Source organism: Diadema setosum, chromosome 3, assembly GCF_964275005.1.
Source record: "Diadema setosum chromosome 3, eeDiaSeto1, whole genome shotgun sequence".
Classification (NCBI taxonomy): Eukaryota; Metazoa; Echinodermata; class Echinoidea; order Diadematoida; family Diadematidae; genus Diadema; species Diadema setosum.
This window is the reverse complement of record NC_092687.1, coordinates 7,865,236-7,886,359: the sequence shown is the minus strand read 5'-3', so window position 1 is coordinate 7,886,359 and position 21,124 is coordinate 7,865,236. Positions and strand designations below refer to the sequence as shown.

Genomic DNA, 21,124 nt, shown 5'->3' with positions numbered 1-21,124 from the left:
ATGTGACATCACAAGCTATAGTAGTCTTCTCATCCAGCCTTGAGTGAGCAGAAACTTCAAAAATTCATAACTTTTGAACGGATTGTCCGATTTTCCTCAAACTATCAATGATGTGCTCTACTAACATTGCTGCATTCACTGAACCCACATGTCTTTGAAGTTGAACTTGTCCTTTAACAAGTACTAGGCCTACTCAGTGTTACTGCTCTAATTCGTTGCTTTTCTTCTTTTTTTTTTTCTCTCTCTCTCTCTCTCTCAAACTTCATTCAGGTGAAGGTTCAGCCTGATCAGCCAGATGATCACCGTAATTGTGTCCACGTCATATTCTTCGAACCGCTCCCGGGACAGGGGAAGGAGGTTGAATTTATAAAGCTGTATGACCACAAGACTGAGCAAGATCCATTGAGGTTGTAGGCCTTACATTCCTTGCCAGTCTAAGAATTCACTTCTGAGCAGAGGTGACCGGAATTTTTTTTTTTTTTTCGATCGCAAAATGATTAATCTTTGAAATGTGCATTGGTATAAGGTAAACTGTCTCTTTTTTCAGTAGATACATGAAATAGTGTAGCATGGAACTTAACAATTTAACAGAAAAAAAAAAGCATATTATGACGAAGACCATTCGGCCCCTGGCCTCCCTCGTCTATTGACCGTAACTTCAGGTGTGGAATCAATTGTCATGCATGTTTGTCCCAATGTACGCATGAAACTGTGTATATTAGTGATTATTATGCTAACATATTAGATTCACAGCACATTACACAGAACAGTTTTTCCCCCGATGTCAGAACTTATATCCGTATAATGTACCGGATTCGAATTTTCGCTCAGCACGATGAAACGTGTACAACTTGATCTCTATTGATTAGTAATGAGTCAGCGGGTGATGTGTTTATTACATAACTATACTGGAACCATCGGTAGATTTGATGCGGCAGGGGTATTATAAATGAATTGTCTGCTAAAGGAGCATTCGAATGTCTTCCAACGAAATAAGCCGAAAAAGGATGTGTGTTTAGTCGTATCCACATTTTTTTTTTTTGATAATTTCTCAGTTTTAGTAAGTCACTGATATCCACGACCTGGCTTCATAAACTGCATGCTTGATAAATACCAATTAGTGTCATAGAGGCTGTGGTCAGTAGTAACCTCTATGGGTGCGTTCGAGCGCTCTAAAGCGAACCAAAGCGAACTGAACTAAAGCGTACCGTACCGAACTGTGCCAGTTTGGGAGCGTTCGAATGCTCTGTTGAGAAAGCGTACCTCTCGAGTTATTTTTAGAAAAGGTCACGCTTGTTTGTAGCAAGAAGGTCATTCACCTTGCGCTTGACCTACTTACAGCTGTCCAGAACAAAGAGAATGATGTTTTTGCATTGTGACGTATGCGCATGATACGCGCATGCTTTACAACGAACTTTTGGTACGCTTTGGTACGCTTTTGGAGCACATCGGGAAGTGATCCACTTTTGGCTCGGTACAGTACGGTACGGTACACTTTAGGAGCGTTCGAACGCTCCCCTGGCGCGGTACGGTACGGTACAGTTCACTTTAGGAGAGCGCTCGAACGCACCCTATGTGACCTTATTGTTAGTTATAGAATTGTGCGCATTATGTTTGCTATTGGCAGAAATATTGTTGTATTGTATTATCACTGTAGCAGTTGCTCCGCAAATATGTGTACCATTATGATAGTGGTACCCATTATGGATTCAATTATGTGAATGTGGTTTGGCAATGCCAGCTTAAGACTGTGAGTTCTGCTTTCAAGCGTTTAAATTAACTTGCATTTACTCAGAGAACCCCTCTCGATAATTTAAAAATTCGATTCGAACTAAGTATTACAGCATCTTGTCCAAAATAGACAGGTGGATACAACGCCGATTTTTACAAAACCACGCTGCTCAAGCACTTTGTATCTTATGACTCAAGATTAAAGGATTTCATGAATTGTACGATCATATTAAGAACCAAATTTGTGACAATGAATGCGGTGTAGTAATGAGTTTTTGCAGTCGAGGGTTTGTTTTTACTAACGTGAATTACTAAGGTAAAGTTAAATGGTCGTGGTCGCACACATGTCAGTATACGTTCACTGTCATGCTTTGGTTGAAGCTATTAGTGCAAAGTTACCCATTAACCAAAATTGTATATGGGACGTATTTTATGAGACAATGTTTACGTAGATAAGTTAAGATCTAGGAGTACTGGGTTATATCTACGATTGCAAGCAGATGAGTTGCTTTTTTGTCGCTTATATACTCCGAGAAGTAGTGATGTGGATGCCATAATAGGAGAAACGGTTAGGAGTAACGTTTTTCACCTAATTACAGTTATTTTCTTTCAGTTGACAACACTGACGGAAACATTGACTAACTATAGCTCTAGATATAGTTGGATTACGCTGTGTATACCTTAATGTTAGGTAAGTCAGTTGTTGCTATGTTAAAGAAGACCTGCTTTGTGGTAGAAACTGAAAGTTTTTTTTTGTGTAGTTTGTCCCTTTTCACGTTTTGAATGTCAATATAAATTGTTCTACTCTGATACGTTATTTCGTTAATATTTTGTGTGAAGATGGAACATATCCAGATTTTGATTTAAGAATTAAAGTACAGTACTGTGGAGTTTATTTGTTTTTTTCAGACATCTCATTCAACTTCTTCGAAACATAAAATCATCAATTTAAAGGGCAAGTTCATCTTCAGAGAAATGTGGACTGAAGGAAAGTAGTAATATTATAGTAGAACACATCAGTAAGAGTTTGAGGAAAATCGGACAATCCGTTCAGAAGTTATGAATATTTGAAATTTCTGCACAGTCACTTCTGGATGAGAAGACTACTACAGGTGGTGATTTCACATTGCATGTGTACAATGATATCAAGAGAAAATGAAAAGAAATATCAACATATTTTCACTTTTCTCGCATAATAAAAGAACACTTGTCCCTCTTTCAGAAGTTACGAAGAATTATATTACCTCAACTTAGATTCCGTAAGTGACAAGTCGAGGGAATGTGCGTTTTCTCCGTTAAAATAGGTAAAAAAAAAATGTGAAATTCTCTTAATACTTCCATTACAATGCTCTACGCATGTGAAACTATTTTATTACAGATATTTTAAAAATGCATGACTTTTGAATGGATTGTCCGATTTTCTCTAAACTTTTACTGATGTGTTCTACTTATATTGCTGCAGTCACTGAAGTCACGTGTATTTCAAGGTAGATTCTTTGATCGTGGTTGTGGTGCTGTGATGCACTTGACTTGTGTGTGTGTGTGTGTGTATTTGTGTGTGTGTGTGTGCGCGCGTGTGTGTGTGTGTGTTTGATAGCAGCAGGGAGGTGTCACCTCCATGATAGCAGGATGGACTGGAAGAATTGTAAGGTGAAGATGGTTATGATACAGAAAACAAGGTTGTTAGCATTAACTTACCCACGCAACATGCAAACAACTTAAACTTCTCTTGTATGATGCAGCAAGACAAAAAACAGTTATTGACATATCTCTTGTCAAATCTTGTTATATTTTGCACAATAACTTAACGTCTGCAACAGATACCTGATTGAATATGACGTCTAATCAATTGCACTACAGGCTATTACATGGATGAGACTAGTCCTTGAGTTAAGATATGTTGATAGAAGAGAAAGAGATAGATAGATAGATAGATAGATAGATAGATAGATAGATAGATAGATAGGGAGATAGAGAGAGAGAGAAAGAGAGAGAGAGATAAGTCATCTGATCCACTGAATGATGCACTGAACCATGAATTCTGAAATAAAATATTGCCGCAACGCATGCACACACACATACACACACACTACGCACAGCGGTTAGGAACTAACACCCACTTATTACACACGTCATGTAAACTCATATACCCTCATACACACAGCGATATACAGCCGAGAAAAGAGAGAACATAATTTCTTTATTTTCTTGGATAACTGTAATACACAAATTAAAATGAATACGAACTACCTTGTATTGCATTATCATGCAGCTAGAGAGAGAGAAGGGGGGGGGGGAGGGATAGAGACAGACAGAGAGAGAGAGAGAGAGAGAGAGAGGAGGTTTTCTCCACTGCAATGATGAAAGCACAAAATTAAAGTTTACCTCTGCAAGAAAAACAACACACAATAGTCTAACTTCGGATTTATCACAACACGGTAGTCTTATATCAGATATATCAACAAAGAGTAGTTGAATTTAAAATGAATTAACAAAGAGCAATCACATTTCAATACTATTATATCAGCAATCAACATAGTCTGGTAAAGGATAAATCAACGACAAGTAGTCTCATATCAGACTTAACAACAAGGAGAAATTGGATTTTACATAGTTCAACAAATAAAATTTGATATCAGATAAATCAACAAACAATAACCATCTGTTAAGAAAAATCAAACGGACTGTCCGATATCAGAAGCAACAGAGAGTTGTCTGCTTTAGATAGAGCAAAACAAATTATCTAATTTCACATAGGTCCCTACATCAGTAATAGTCTGATATCGAGAATCAAGAAGCAGTAGACTGATACCAGATGTATATGAACTATCAGTACCCTGATTTCAGATAAATCAAACGGATTGTTTGATATCAACTTTGTTAGAAGTGTAATTTCAGATACTTTAACATTGTGTATGTAGTCCAATTGTTTACATAATATGAACATATTATAAATCAGATATCAGATAATCCGTTTGATTTATCACATAAAGCGATATACAAAATGTGTTATCCTATAAAATCAAAACAAATGGCCTAAGTTAAGATGAAATCGACAATAGTACTCGGATATCAAATTAACCAATAAAGGTATTGTCTGATTACAGTTGTACTAACATGCAGTTGTTTGTGATCTTATCTAAGATTCCGATTCAACAACAAGAACTTGTCTGATTTTATTTTTCTTTAAATCAAAGTTGTATTACATAGTTTGTTAATTTATCTGATTTCATACAACTTTTTGTATTTATCTTATAGGATCGATGAGGGTTCAAAGCAAACACATAGAGGTAAGGAATGAAAAAGATATATCAGAAGGACACATCAACAATCCCTTTTTAAATAAACTCACTATCAGATGAATTTGAAACGTCTCAAATGTTACAGGGAGAGTATATGTGACCCTGCACCACAAAACAAACAAAAAGTCGCCAGACATGAAATTTTAGTTAAGAGCATATTCTGAAAGAGCAGACTTTTACCTTTGAAATGATGTACAGTATAACTCAAATCAAATGGACTCTCCTAACCTATCTAAATATTTGAAAGAAGGCACACACTCAGGAAAAGTGTGAAGTGAGAAAAGAGGCTCTGAAGTACAGTGTCTATTCAAGCGCTTAATCTTTACCAAGCAGTGCTGGCTGTGCAATAAATGGAAAAAAAAAAAACAACAACAACAACAACCAGGATGTAAACCACCGGAGTAACAACAATGAAGAGATTATCAGATTAAATTGAAATTGATCATGCCTTATTAACACATTCTGTCCTTAATTCTAAAAAGCACACTTTCCTGTCCGTGTTATGATCCCAACTTTTAGCATAATGTAGAAGAAGAATTGCTCTTTCAGAAAATATGAAAAAGTCAACATCGGCTCGGTTGACCCATTTCACCTACTTTTCAGTCCTCACACAAAATCAGTGTGTGCGACTTTTTGTTCGTTTTGTGGGGCACGGTCACCAATGTCACTTATTTTCTACCAAACAAGCAAACTTAACTTTTACATGTGCACGAAGATGTGTATGGGGGGGGGGGGGGTTATAGTCACCCTATACATGAAACAAAACCCAGCTTTAGTGCGATATATTAATAGCAGTTGATTTCTGTATCTAGATATTGTAACCTACTCTGTATTGTCATTTTCAGTATCCAGTGTTGTAACTGCTCCTACATCTTCTCGTGTACTTGCTTTGTACTTCAATAGCACCTTTTGTTGTCACACCCTACACATGGGTATGCCAATAGCATCACGTCCACATCAATGAAGGGGATTAAGATCTGGCGTCTCTGGCATCTCTTCTTTTGTATACCTCTGATTGTATCTCTCTGAACGTGAACCATGTATTCATGCTGCCAACTGATGCTTGCAACTGTAATCACAGTCTTCTCTCTTTTGTTCATAGGCTTGTCAGACACTGTGGTAAACATTGCTTACTAATAGCAACACATGTGCATGATTTCAGTTAGCCATTCTACTATCTGGTGATAATAAAATTATGCAGGTCCATGTGCACGGAAGTTCATGTAACGAAACATCCTAATGAGTATTTCAGTAATTCTCAAACAAATCGTATTGTACATGATGCACATGCCCGCCATCAGTTAAATAGGAAGCCCAGTCATCTACTTCCTTTGACTGTTTGGAGAAGGGTATGTGATCTTGGGATTACGCAGCAGAGGCGTACTCATAGCACAGGGGACGCCGCAGGCGAAGAATTCCAAGGTCACAATCCCATTATTGTGATATTCCCAATGGGTCTCAATTTGGTTTATGGAGCGACTAAAGGCGATGCCAATGTCAACTCTGATCACATATAATGATATCGATGTGTTGGTCATCACCGAATTATAGCTTTCAGGTGACCATAGGGATGAGACTACCATTGCTGATTTGAAATTATCCCTTCCAAATTTCAATATCCATCATCCAAGAAAGACACTTAGAGGAGGTGGTATCTGTGTCATGTATAGGTCTGCTGCAGGCGGTGTTGTCCATTACATTAACACATTTTTGTCTTTCGAAATGTTGGATCTCACATTCCATATTACTCATTTATTGCCCACCCCATTCTTCTCGCCACACCATTACCAGCAACAATTTTCCTGATGAGTTTTTAACTCTCCTTTAGTGTGCTGCTGTTGATGTTCATCCAACCATTCTTCTTGGTGACTTTAATATATATGTAGATGAATTTGCTTTTTCTCAATACCGTTGAATCCTTTGGGTTCCATCAACATGTTCAGGGTGTCACTCACCAAGCAGGCCACACAGTATTTTAATTTAGTCTTCAGTAGGAAATCGGAAGATATTATTTTCCATAAATTATTACTGTATTGCCATCTTTGCCATCTGATCACTTCGCCATCCTTTCCACCATTAATCTCAAAGGCCCACAAACCCTAAGAAGGAAAGTAAGCTTTAGAAAGCTTCGCGACATAGACACCAACTCTTTCCGCCATGATATTAAACAGGCTTTTTTTAACTTTTCAGTGTACATGTTGTCCTACATAAACAAATTCAAGTTGTACTGACATTTTGAGAAATCTGATGGACAAGCATGCCCCTGTTTAAACCGTGACTGTTACAATCATGATATTAGGGAGGCCAGGAGGCGTAGGCGTCGTGTTGAACGTCGCATGTTGAAGTCCGACATGCAGGTTGACATGGACCTGTATTGTCAAGAATGTGAGTCGCACTACAGTCAGATCACTGATGCAAAGTCCCAGTACCTGAGAAATGAATTTGCCAACGCTGACTCTAAACGACTATTCCACTTCGTGAAGAAACTGTCCACCCCTCCTGAGTCTTGTACTGTATTTATCCCGAACATTCATCCCCATTCTGAACTCGTGCACAGGTTCAGTGTGTATTCTTCAAGAAGAAAATCGATGATATTGTGTCTTCTTTTGCATCTGACGTTAGGCATTTTTGAGTTATCTGTCCAGGCTCATGGAAACTCTTTGAATTGCAACCTGAGTGAGTTTAGGCCACTTACTGAGGTTCAGCTTCGAAGCCTTATCATATTAAGCTATATCTACCACAATCTTGCAGTCTAGACCCTCTTCCAACTTGGCCCTTGGTGACCTACTTCCCGTTTTAACAAACATCATTAACACATCATTGTCATCGGGTGTAGTTCCAATACCATTCAAGACATCTTTTGTTTCCCCTGTGCTGAAGAAACCGGACCTAGATCCCGATGTCCTGAGCAATTACCGACCATTCGCTAATCTGCCATTTGTGAGCAAGCTCCTTGAAAGGATTGTGTCTACACAGCTGATGTTTGATGTTTTGACACTTATCATCTGCTTCTTGCAAACAAGACAGCATACCGCAACTTCCACTCAAGAGAAACTGCCTTGTTGAAAGTGTTCAACGATCTCCTTCTTGCTGTCGACAAGAGCAATGATCAGGCTGCTCTTTTTCTTCTTGACTATTCGGCTGCGTTTGACACGCTCGACCACACGTTGCTACTAATACGACTTTATAATGACTAATCCATCACAGGAACTGCCATCCAATGGATCAAGTCATATCTTCAAGATTAACATTTATCGAAGTACAAATATCATATTACAACCACAGGAGGATTAGTATCTCATGCTGCTGTGCCACGTACACAGAATACGTTATGGCGAGCATTTTGTGCATTATTTGAAGTTTAGCGGCTAACAACTTTCAAATATCACAAACATGTTATAGCTTTACAATAGTGTTGTCATTCATGTGGAATATATCATGTTCTGTGCTATTTGGGAAGGAATGCAAAAGGGATGGCCTATCTTTTAACAAAGCATGCATGCCGATATCAATGTTGCATTGGTGAAGTACATAATGAGAGCAATCAGACTTTGTATCTCAAAGTGATAGTTCAGTTTTGGATGAGATGGTGCCGCAGGTTTTCAAAGTTTTGTGATGATTTCTTTGAGATTATGAGACTTTTTTTTGTTAATAAAACAAAGTACCGGTATTGTTAGAAAGAAGCAACGTTTATTTCATAAATTTTGAATTGAAATGGCTGAAATATCCATATCAAAGTGAACGCAATGAAAAATGGGAGCCACCTTTTATTAGAATCGCTTTGTATTACTTTGTTCTTGGATATTTCAGCCACTTCAAAACCGATTTTTCATCCACTAGACTTTGAACTCTTATAGAAATGACTGCTGTTTAACATTACATGAAGTGGTTTCTAATCATCTCACACAAAAAGTTGAAAGCTGAATTCTCACCTCAACAAATACTATGCCATCTCTTTTAACATCATCTGGATGTAAATGTCTAAAAACAGCATATAGTATACAGGCACGCACGCTCACAAAATACCCAGTCAAGCATGAGTCATTGAGAGCATCAAATTGTGTGGATCCCCCCCCCAAAAAAAAAACAAACAAACAAACAAAAAAAAAAAAAACGCAAGCTTTTTTTCTTTTTTTTTTTTTGGAATACAGATGAATTGTAGAGAGAGAGAGAGAGAGAAAGAAGAAACCACGGATTCTTAGGAGGTGGGGGATATAGGCAACGAGCTTACAAGCGGCATAAATGGAAAATAAACATTGCAATCGTACCGGTATTCTTTTTCTTTTTCTTTCTTTTCTAATGCATTGTATCCAGTATTTTCAAGGGAAACCTTACGTCAATTTACTCGGGGGAAAACATCTGTACAATTTCTTTGAACATACTGAGAAACATGAGGATCCGCTATTCGCTGACCCACTTAGTCTGTCACAGACACTCTCTCTCATGACCGTGATGATTAACTGAAGAGGGGGAGAGCGAATTGCGTATTCTCTGCATGTGCAGTTCTGCTGTGAAACTTTCAAGAAGCCAGGTTCCACCTTTAATCCGGGATTTTTTTTCCCGATTTTTGTCTGGATTCACTACGCTCTATGCAGACACCGTATAGCGTTAGCTCACTATCATGACTATTGTCCCATTTTGGCAGTATATATACTGGTAGTTTATTTTCATATCTCAAAGAACAGCAATACTTTTACAAATCAAATAACCTGTTGAAAGAACGTTTGAATATCACAAAAGAGAAAGGAAGTGACAGTAATTTTGTGCAGAGGTAATACGCTGATGATATGTAGTACTCGTAAAAGAGCCGTGGAAGATGATGGAATCCTACGAAAAAATACTCGTAGAAATTGCAGGATTCCAAGGACACATTTAAAGTTTGTGTTTCAATAATTTGGTGATTCCCTCATCCTGATTCACTCACTCTATGACTCCAACATAATACCACTCTATACCTCTGAATATTTGTGACCCGCTACAACAAACGGATCCTAAAGTCGTTGACGGGTGAGTCGAGAAAATCGAGTTTCAAGTCAGATCATCAAAATTCGTCAAAACATTCGAATTTCTGTTTTTGATATCATTTTGTGGTCTAATGTATCTTCTAATATCTGCCGAAATTTCAAGGCTAAATGAACGAAGGAAAGCCAAAAAAAAAAAAAAAATAGCATTTTACTGGGCTATGATTTTCCGACTTTCAATGGAACAGAAATGTGTCCGAAGATTTGGATTTAGCGCCGCAGCTAGACTCCGCCCCTAGCAACGAGGGAGTGATCTCATTGGTCAGTGCGTGACATCCTGGTTACTAATTGGTCGTGCGTAGACCGCTGGCGCTAAGCTTGAATGAACACCACAGAGGTTGCTGGGAGCGTACCTTCTATTGTCACATGGTGAAAACTGTCCTGCTTCCCGTTGATCATGATAGCGTCGGAAGGAAAACTTTGAAGGCGGTTTTCTCGAAACGCTGATTATTTTCTTAAACCACTCGACATGCGCTAATAAAATCATCCATATCTCTGCAACCGAGTACTTTTATGAGTCGTGTTATGTATGACAATAAAGTGGAAGAGTAAGGGAGTAATGTCATGTCATTTTCAGAAAATTGGCCTCCCCTGACTTTCGAATCCTTTGTTGCAGCAGGTCACATTTTCTTTTATTTAATTCACACTCCCTCTCTTCTGATTATCATTATTATAGCTGAAAGGATTGCTATAATTATGTCAGTAATGGAGGTTATTCTGTACAATAAACCAGAATTGTTTCTTTGCTATTGTGTTTTTTCCCAAGAACTTTTTTTGTCAAGATTTATAAGGGTATGTATTGCCACGATTGATGTATTTATGATTCTAGCTTGTTAGTGTTTTTGTTATCTGTAATACATGTAAAACTACATTTTTTGCCTAACTGTATTTTTATTTTCATAACTCAGACGTAATTAAGCCATTTTGCGGCGAAATTTGATGATCAATAGACCAGCCATATCTCCTTGTGTTCACTGAGTTAGAAGTTGAAAGAGTTTGCAAGCGGAGAGTTAAGGATGTCCGCTTGATTTTTCTCTGAAAGTCACCACAACTGCGTTTCAGGAGACCCACTGAATTTTAAAGAATGTTTTTTCAATATTTGTGCGAAGGCAGTCAAGCGGTACGTGTACCGCCGTTCCGCTGTCAACTGCATGTGCCATGGAACAATGAAAATATTGATCGGGTGCGAGGTATGAATAGAGCATGGGCTGATGGGCTCACAGATTCTTTTGTTCTACACAAAACCAGGCACCTGAATGGGATGGCTGGAGTCAGAGAACACAGAAATCTACTGAGTTCAGCTTTCAAACCTATGTTCATGTTCATACGGGATTTATATCAGAACAAACGCAAACTAATACCCCTTTCAGGTAATCGTGGATGCGGATAATAGGAGCACTAAGTCGTAAAATTTCGATTACATGAACGGGAGAGGAGTAGAAAAGTGCGCATTATTCTGATGCTGCTATTATGCGCATAATTGCAGCATGAGGAGTAGATCGAGAATACATGAACGCGTTTTACGACTTATCCGCACTAACATTCCACAGTTCGGTCAAAGGTCACTCGATTTCCCGCACAACCGCTGATTGCTGAGCTTGAGCGCGCGAGAGGTGTGCATACACGTGAGGCTATTCACCGGAAACATTACGTCATTATAGAGGCGTGCGCCGTAACCATGACAAATAACTCCGTCCTTCGCACCATTATATGAACGGGTGCTCGTAAAAGTAGTGCGCACTTCATGGGATATATGAACGCGATTTTGACTACTTCATCCGCATTATTTGGATGCGGATAATTGAACCGCGATTACCTGAAAGGGGTATGAATGAGGAAAAAAAAGTAGATTATACTATATTATAAAATGGGTTCAAGAATGAAGCCAATAGGAAGCGCTGAAATGAGTCAGATGTGCTTTGGTTATTCTAGTCCCATCGCACTGCGTGTTAAATCCTATTGCCGATCGTCTGTGCGCGCGGCGGCTCCTTTGAATTGCATGCATACAGTACGCGCTGTCAATCCTGTAAACAACTTCCAGTTCGGGCTGCCGGCCGGCCGGCCTTTCTTCCCTTGTGCATAACATGTGTGGCGTGCATGCCTTGGGCTAACCGCAGCAGCGACCCCATACGGACAAATACGTACCGTAAAGGGGTCGCACAGCAAACCTATACCTGTCACGGAAGCACCTGATATGGCTAAGCATTTACGTGACCAGAGACCAAAATAGAGGGTTTTATACTAAAATTAGTAGCCTTACTCTTAGATAAGATACTTACAATCACGGCAGGCGAAGTCGATTTACAATATGATCTGTTTTGAGAGCCCTGTGAAAGAGTTTATCCGAGGTTTTTATAGTCCTACCGCATTTCGTATTGTAGTACGACTTACACAGCGCATGCGCTAATATGGATAAAACGTAGCACATACTGTAATACGCAATGTATGCGTGTGGAAAAAAAAAAGGACAGCTCGCTGAGAACTGAAATGAATAAATTATTCATGAGACGTAACAAACAGAATACATGCTGGGCGATGATTTACTATCGGGCCTACCGGCACTTATTTATTTCGTTTTTAAAGCACATTTCGAATGTGTGGTTCATTACTTATTTGCAATAAAGGAAGTGCACACATAATGAACATTCTGGAGATGTGAAGGATTAAGAAAATAACAGGTGATTTTCATGATAGAGGGTACTTTTTCCCCAGTCTGCAGAGGCAATGCCCCAGATGGTCTCATCTATAGATCGTTTCCTTTCACACTGTACATTATAGTTTTAATGTCGTACATTCACAATGGGCTCCACTCACAAGCTCTGCTTCTTGGGGACTCATATTCATTTTTGCTTCATGTTTATTTTCTACTGTGATTTGAATTGAATACACTTCTGTTACATACATGTTTTGTTTATTTCCAATAGTTGAGAATTGTTTGATTATTTATTGAGAGACCTTTTTTTTTTTTCTCCAAAGACTTACTATCGTATGAGAGGAGATCCTTCCTGTCTTTCTTTTTCTGTCAGGCTTGTCACTTTCTGGTTGATTGTGTGTATGTGTGTATGTGTGCGTCCGCGTGCGTGTGTGTTTCATAATTATTGTGTGTAACAAGTTGGAAGAATTGGAAGCTAAATTTCTATGTACTGTGACATACAGATCAATAAAATTGACTCTTGAGTATTCATTCATTTTCATGCATTCATCCATTCATTCATTCATTCATTCATTCATTCATTCATAGCAATGGGACAAGAAGTGTCTTCTGAAAATTTTTGAAATTTCAAATGTCATAACTTCCTTATTTTTTATCCGATTTTATCATTTTTGCACTGTTCTGCTAGATTTTTTTTTATCATTGTCGTGAAATTGATAAAATTTTAGATTGGCTTTCATCTTAAAGGCATAATGGATTGGTTAATTATAAACTAGAAATTAACCCTTTCAGATCCATCCACATGGTCATTGGGATTGTATTCCATTGCTCCCCATGGCTTTTTTTTTTTTTTTTTTTATACATACGTGTATGTACAATACTGCTGAAATGCATGCCGGTATTCCCCCAACGCGTTTACATCGTTCGTTTGCTTGCGATCGGCGGTCATGCCATCAGACAAGGAGTATGTAGAGGCGCACGCATTTCTGTGGTCATTTCACTCATGCCTTTTTTAACCCATGATCCGATCCCGGCTTTGCAGCAGCGTGGATGGCAGATGACATGTTAGAACGAGTTTACTTGTGCAGATTTTTAGAAAAATTGAAAAAAATTACAGCAGTATAAAGATCTGATTGCGTTTGTTTTCATTTCATTCCTTCAGAATGGTCTCATAATGAAGATAGGCACAAAAGGGATAACGAAATTTGTCCTGTTGTGTACTTATCGGTTTTTGCGAACAAACTCTTCATATATATATATATATATATATATATATATATGAAGAGTTTGTTTGCAAAAACTGATAAGTCCATTTTTGACGATTTTGAAGTACGGTCTCTGTCATAAAGTACAAAATAATACGTTTTAAATGATATATTGGTCATTACATATAAAGGTACATTTTTGAAGTTATGGTCAAAAGAAGCAAACATTTTCTCATTATTCTCTTTATTTTTCTTGACCTTTAATAGCAAATATCTCCATTTGACAAATATTGACTTATCGGTTTTTGCAAACAAACTCTTCATATATATATATATATATATATATATATATATATATACAGCGTGTCCCAGAAAAAAAAACGAAACCGAGTTTCATTGCAATTTTGTGCGATCATAATCATATATTTGTTTTATGAGATATGCATGAATGGAAAGATTTCCTTCTCTTCTTTTATTTGATGCACAACTCATTGTTCATAATTCATGTAAGGCTGAGTTAGAACAATAGAATGTAATGCTACGAAATTTTCATTTGCACGAGCAAATGGCGACTTTGGATGAGTTTTTAAGGCTTTTTCGGCTTTCAAATGACATCTCATGCGTAAAAAAATTGTCTACGCCTGCTCGAGAAAACTTAATTTGAAAATATGCTTCCATTTTACTCAGAAAGATGGATAGTAATAAAGGAGTCAGTTAGCTTTCCCGACGCCTGCCCGACTTGGCAGATAAAAATGGCCTTCATGCTTCAATGAATTTACACAAACATGAAGGGAGATGTTGAAAGGGAATGTTAGAGACGGTTCGGAATAGGGTTGTAACTTAGCACATGATCCAACCACAGAGGAAGGGTGTTCATCAGCGGAATGTAACGGGGGAGGAAAGTAACTGAAAAAGCCTTCCGAACCCTCCCCCCCCCCCCCACACACACACACACTTAAAACAGAACAAAACAGAAGACGGCTTTCTGCCCTGCACTTGTACCTTTGAAATGTTAGAAGCGCAAGTTCAGTGATAAATAGAGTGAAGAACCCTCTCTTTCTGCTTCACCTCCCCCTTCAAAAACTTCAAAACCCTGTCACTGATGAAGGTCTGGACTAACCACGTGTGAGGGAAATGTAGAGAGTAAGGAAAACAGTGAAATAAGTTTGAGGTATACAATCATCAAAATGTGTAGCATTCGATTTCCCGTAGCCATTGGACTGCGTGCAGCCTGAGAATACTCACGATATTAGTCTTCAATTATCGGTTATGTCTCATAGCTTATTCTAAATAAATGACAGCAAAGGGCTGTCCGTCTCATACAGCATCCTCTGTAAATATCCCCATCCCCACCCCCGAACAACATTTACTGTAGCACTGTGGTTGTTTTGTGTGAATTCAATGCTGCAGATGAGCCCATTGTCTGATGCTATGTCGGGAGAGCTGAATGCTTGTTTTCTTCGACTATCTGTAGAATTGGCAGAAATGAAGCATGCTTTCATACAGATTTTCTCAAGCATGCGTTATTCATATTTGACGTGTAAGGTTTCATATGAAAGAAGAAAATATGAATATTTTGGTTAAGAACTTTGTTTTTCGAAAACGTAACATTAAAAGTCTGAAAAATTCACTTAAAGTCACCATTTGCGCGTGCAAATGAAAATTTGGTAACACCACTTTTCATTGTTCTAACTCAGTCATGCATGAGCAATGAACATTAAGTTGTACATCAAATGAAAGAAGAAAAGTTGATCTTTCCATTGATGTATAGCTCGTAAAGAAAATGTATGATTTCGATAGTAAAAAGTTGCATAGAAACCCGGTTTCGTTTTATATATATATATATATATATATATATATATATATGAAGAGTTTGTTTGCAAAAACCGATAAGTCCATTTTTGAAAATTTTGAAGTACGGTCTCTGTCATAAAGTACAAAATAATACCTTTTAAATGATATATTGGTCACTACATATAAAGGTACATTTTTGAAGTTATGGTCAAAAGAAGCAAAAATTTTCTTATTATTCTCTTTATTTTTCTTGACCTTTAATCGCAAATATCTCCATTTGGCAAATATGGACTTATCGGTTTTTGCGAACAAACTCTTCATATATATATATATATATATATGAAGGGTTTGTTTGCAAAAACCGATAAGTCCATTTTTGAAGATTTTGAAGTACAATCTCTGTCATAAAGTACAAAATAATACCTTTTAAATGATATATTGTTCACTACATATAAAGGTATATTTTTGAAGTTATGTTCAAAAGAAGCAAACATTTTCTTATTATTCTCTCTATTTTTCTTGACCTTTAATCGCAAATATCTCCATTTGGCAAATATGGACTTATCGGTTTTTGCAAACAAACTCTTCATATATATATATATATATATATATATATATAGCGAAGAATCAAGAAATAAACTAGTAATGCATTATTTCGCCAATAAGAATGAGTTTATTGAACAACTCAAATTTTCGGTGGCCTCCACCTTCTTCAGGAGTCTCGACGCGGAATGTCAATACCAAAACATAAATTGAACATGAAGAGCGCGCACCCATATACACAGAATTGGTTGCTATGAGAGTGCGTACCCTTTACAATGATGTTGCCATGTAGACGCAATGTAGTCAAGGTACCCCACGCATAAGGAGGAGGACATTGACATGTTTATTACGTAACAATGGTGTTCAATTACTTTGTATTATCACATGTTAAGATATCGACAAATGTACTCATCAACGTACCATAAGTTACAAAATTAGGTTAAAGAGCGCTCCAACAATCAAATTGTTTCATGACTTAAAATACAAAAATCATCGGTAGGAAGAAGTTGGTATAATAATTCCTGTTAAGAAACTGATGAAATCGTCAATTACAAAAGTCACAGTTTGGTGGTGTCTCGCTGAAAGCTAAACAGATTTGAACATGCAAGTGTGAAATTGATTGACTCATACAACTGAGTAATAGGATGACAGTGTGAATCCATCTACAGAAAATAATACAAAATAAGAGTAAATTGATTATTAAGATGGAGACATGAAATCATAATATTCGCTATAATTCGTCATAATCTCAGGCAGAATAACCAACTAATTTCTCTATCACAACACCAGTGGTAGTGAAACAGTTATCAATTAGAAAGATATTTTGAAAAAAAAATATCTTATAATCCTCATCATGACTTATTCTTCTCTTTAACGGAAGAATGAGTAACCGTTTAGAATGGATAAATCCCTGTTCAACCCTTCACCTTGAAAGCTCTTACTCTTCACGATTACTCGTAACTCGGCGAGTTTTCTTTCCTCTGCTGATGTGTAGTCTCCCCCGAAAATGCACACTCTGACATCCTTCAATGAGTGGCCGGGGAGGTTGAAGTGCTTGGCAACGGGAAGGTCGTTCCGATTTTTCAGGATGGACGATTTGTGATTATTAAAGCGCATCCGGAATTTGGTGCTGGTCTCACCGATATAGATAGCGTGAGGACATTGTGCACACATCAGACAATACAGTACATTACTGGAATCGCAGGTAAGTCTCTGTGGACGGAGGGTGACATTGTTGGAGATTTTCACCCTAGTGTCAGTAATAAGGTGTTTACAAATTTGGCACCTAGGCTTAGCACATGGTGTGTTACCACTCGGTGGTAAAGGAGCTGGGAGTTTGGTACTTACAAGCAATTTTCTGAGATTTGGGGGCTGACGCTGGGCGTGCAGAGGTTGATCTCCAACAAGTTTCCCTAACTCGGGGTCGAGTGCCAGTGTAGGCCATTCTTGTCTGACTTGTTTCACGAAAGATGTGGTAGCAGGGTGGTAAGTGGTCACGAATGGCAGACGTGCCTTGTTTTCCTCCAAATTAGTTTTGTTGAGGAGAACTCTTCGGGATTTCCCTTTTACTCTACGAATTGCATTCCTGATCATTTTTGGAGGATATCCTCGTTTGAGGAATTGTCTACCTAGTGTAAGGACCTCTCTGTCAAACGTATCCTCGTCCGAGATGATTCGGCGGAAGCGGAGCATCTGACTATAAACAATCGATTGTTTGATGTGGTGTGGGTGAAATGAGTCAAATCTCAAATATGAGAAAGAGTCGGTGGGTTTACGGTACACGGATGTTTGTAGCGTTTGGTTGTCCTGGTCTATCGACACCAATACGTCTAGGAAATGGACCTTCTCTTGTGAACTTTCCATTGTGAATTTGATGCTTTGATTGCATGAATTGAATGCCTGGTGGAAAGCAGCCAGTTCTTCAATAGAGTGATCCCAAATTATAAATATGTCATCAATGTAACGAACATATACCGTAGGTTTCTGAGGATAGCTTGACAGAAATTCCTCCTCCAAGGTGGCCATGAAAATGTTGGCGTACGCCGGTGCCATCTTAGTTCCCATGGCAGTGCCCTTTTTCTGTAGATAATACTTGTCGTCAAAGTGGAAAAAGTTGTGTTTCAGAATGAATTCTGTCATTTGAGCTAATGCGTCTACATCTACAGCCTCGTCCTCATTAGCATGGTCACGGAGGAAGCGGCGTATTGCTTGTACACCGTCCTCATGTGGGATGTTAGTATACAGACTTTGAACATCCATGGTGACGAGTGTCGAACCAGGGGCAACTTGAACCGATTCTATCTTTTGTAAGAAGTCCGTCGTGTCTTTGATGTAACTCTTGATTCTCGGTAAAAATGGTTGAAGTTTCTCGTCAACAAATTGAGACATTGGTTCAGTAAGGGAACCGACACTGGACACAATGGGTCTGCCTGGTGGGATTATCGCATGTTGTTTGGCTGCTGCAATGATAGAATCGGAACTTGCTGCTTCCTGTTTAGTTACACTCGTCACCATCTTAGGAAGCTTGTGTACTTTAGGTAAGAGGTAAAATTGACTAACCCTAGCCTTCTCAGGAAGAGATATGTTATTGCCTGTCAAATGCTTAACACATTCCATAGCCTTCTCACGAAATTTATCATTGGGGTCCTCTGACAGAGGTTCATAGTAATTATTATCTGACAACTGTCGCACTGCCTCAGAATGGTAATCCTGAAAGTTCTGAATTACCACGGCGCCACCTTTATCGGCGGGCTTGATAATAATCTCATTATTGTTCTTGAGTGATTTTATAGACTCACGTCTTATCTTGTCGGTTTTACTGAGCTCTGGTTGCCGGACGTCACGGAGAAAGTTGTCAAGATGACGTTGGACGTTAGAAGTGAAAGCGTCGATGTGGGAGTTTCTTCCCGGCGGCGGAGTCCACTTAACTTTGGCTGTAGATGGTTTGTGTAGCTTGTTCGGCTGCTTGTTAGCGTTGTTGTCGTTGTCGGAGAAGAACTCTCGCAGCTTGATTCGTCGGTTGAAATCTGCCGTATCTTGACATAGCCGAATGCCATCAAGGGGTTGAGGTGGGCAGTACGACAGGCCAAGTTGTAGAGTCTCCTTCTCTTCCTGTATCAGCTCGTAGGACGACAGATTGATAACCATTTCAGCAGAGTTGCGTTCGTCTCGGGAAGGTTCTTCTCGAAGTAACGGGGATTGCTGGATTAGATGGTCAAGTCAATTATGGTACGATCCTCCAGCACCTGGAACGCCATTATGACAAAATGGTGAAACACTTCATGTGGCAGAAGTCACAAAAACTTGACCATCTAATCCAGCAATCCCCGTTACTTCGAGAAGAACCTTCCCGAGACGAACGCAACTCTGCTGAAATGGTTATCAATCTGTCGTCCTACGAGCTGATACAGGAAGAGAAGGAGACTCTACAACTTGGCCTGTCGTACTGCCCACCTCAACCCCTTGATGGCATTCGGCTATGTCAAGATACGGCAGATTTCAACCGACGAATCAAGCTGCGAGAGTTCTTCTCCGACAACGACAACAACGCTAACAAGCAGCCGAACAAGCTACACAAACCATCTACAGCCAAAGTTAAGTGGACTCCGCCGCCGGGAAGAAACTCCCACATCGACGCTTTCACTTCTAACGTCCAACGTCATCTTGACAACTTTCTCCGTGACGTCCGGCAACCAGAGCTCAGTAAAACCGACAAGATAAGACGTGAGTCTATAAAATCACTCAAGAACAATAATGAGATTATTATCAAGCCCGCCGATAAAGGTGGCGCCGTGGTAATTCAGAACTTTCAGGATTACCATTCTGAGGCAGTGCGACAGTTGTCAGATAATAATTACTATGAACCTCTGTCAGAGGACCCCAATGATAAATTTCGTGAGAAGGCTATGGAATGTGTTAAGCATTTGACAGGCAATAACATATCTCTTCCTGAGAAGGCTAGGGTTAGTCAATTTTACCTCTTACCTAAAGTACACAAGCTTCCTAAGATGGTGACGAGTGTAACTAAACAGGAAGCAGCAAGTTCCGATTCTATCATTGCAGCAGCCAAACAACATGCGATAATCCCACCAGGCAGACCCATTGTGTCCAGTGTCGGTTCCCTTACTGAACCAATGTCTCAATTTGTTGACGAGAAACTTCAACCATTTTTACCGAGAATCAAGAGTTACATCAAAGACACGACGGACTTCTTACAAAAGATAGAATCGGTTCAAGTTGCCCCTGGTTCGACACTCGTCACCATGGATGTTCAAAGTCTGTATACTAACATCCCACATGAGGACGGTGTACAAGCAATACGCCGCTTCCTCCGTGACCATGCTAATGAGGACGAGGCTGTAGATGTAGACGCATTAGCTCAAATGACAGAATTCATTCTGAAACACAACTTTTTCCACTTTGACGACAAGTATTATCTACAGAAAAAGGGCACTGCCATGGGAACTAAGATGGCACCGGCGTACGCCAACATTTTCATGGCCACCTTGGAGGAGGAATTTCTGTCAAGCTATCCTCAGAAACCTACGGTATATGTTCGTTACATTGATGACATATTTATAATTTGGGATCACTCTATTGAAGAACTGGCTGCTTTCCACCAGGCATTCAATTCATGCAATCAAAGCATCAAATTCACAATGGAAAGTTCACAAGAGAAGGTCCATTTCCTAGACGTATTGGTGTCGATAGACCAGGACAACCAAACGCTACAAACATCCGTGTACCGTAAACCCACCGACTCTTTCTCATATTTGAGATTTGACTCATTTCACCCACACCACATCAAACAATCGATTGTTTATAGTCAGATGCTCCGCTTCCGCCGAATCATCTCGGACGAGGATACGTTTGACA

The 21,124-nt window shown here is 39.0% G+C and overlaps 1 protein-coding gene across 1 annotated transcript; it reads right to left on the bottom strand.

The window, feature by feature from the left end:
* Nucleotides 1-255: 255 nt before the first annotated feature.
* Nucleotides 256-19,396, bottom strand: LOC140226711 (uncharacterized). The gene is made up of 2 exons (XM_072307150.1): nt 18,224-19,396; nt 256-372 (listed from the first exon to the last, which is right to left on the bottom strand). Exons 1-2 carry the CDS (start codon nt 19,394-19,396, stop codon nt 256-258), a joined length of 1,290 nt encoding a protein of 429 aa, XP_072163251.1.
* Nucleotides 19,397-21,124: the final 1,728 nt, after the last annotated feature.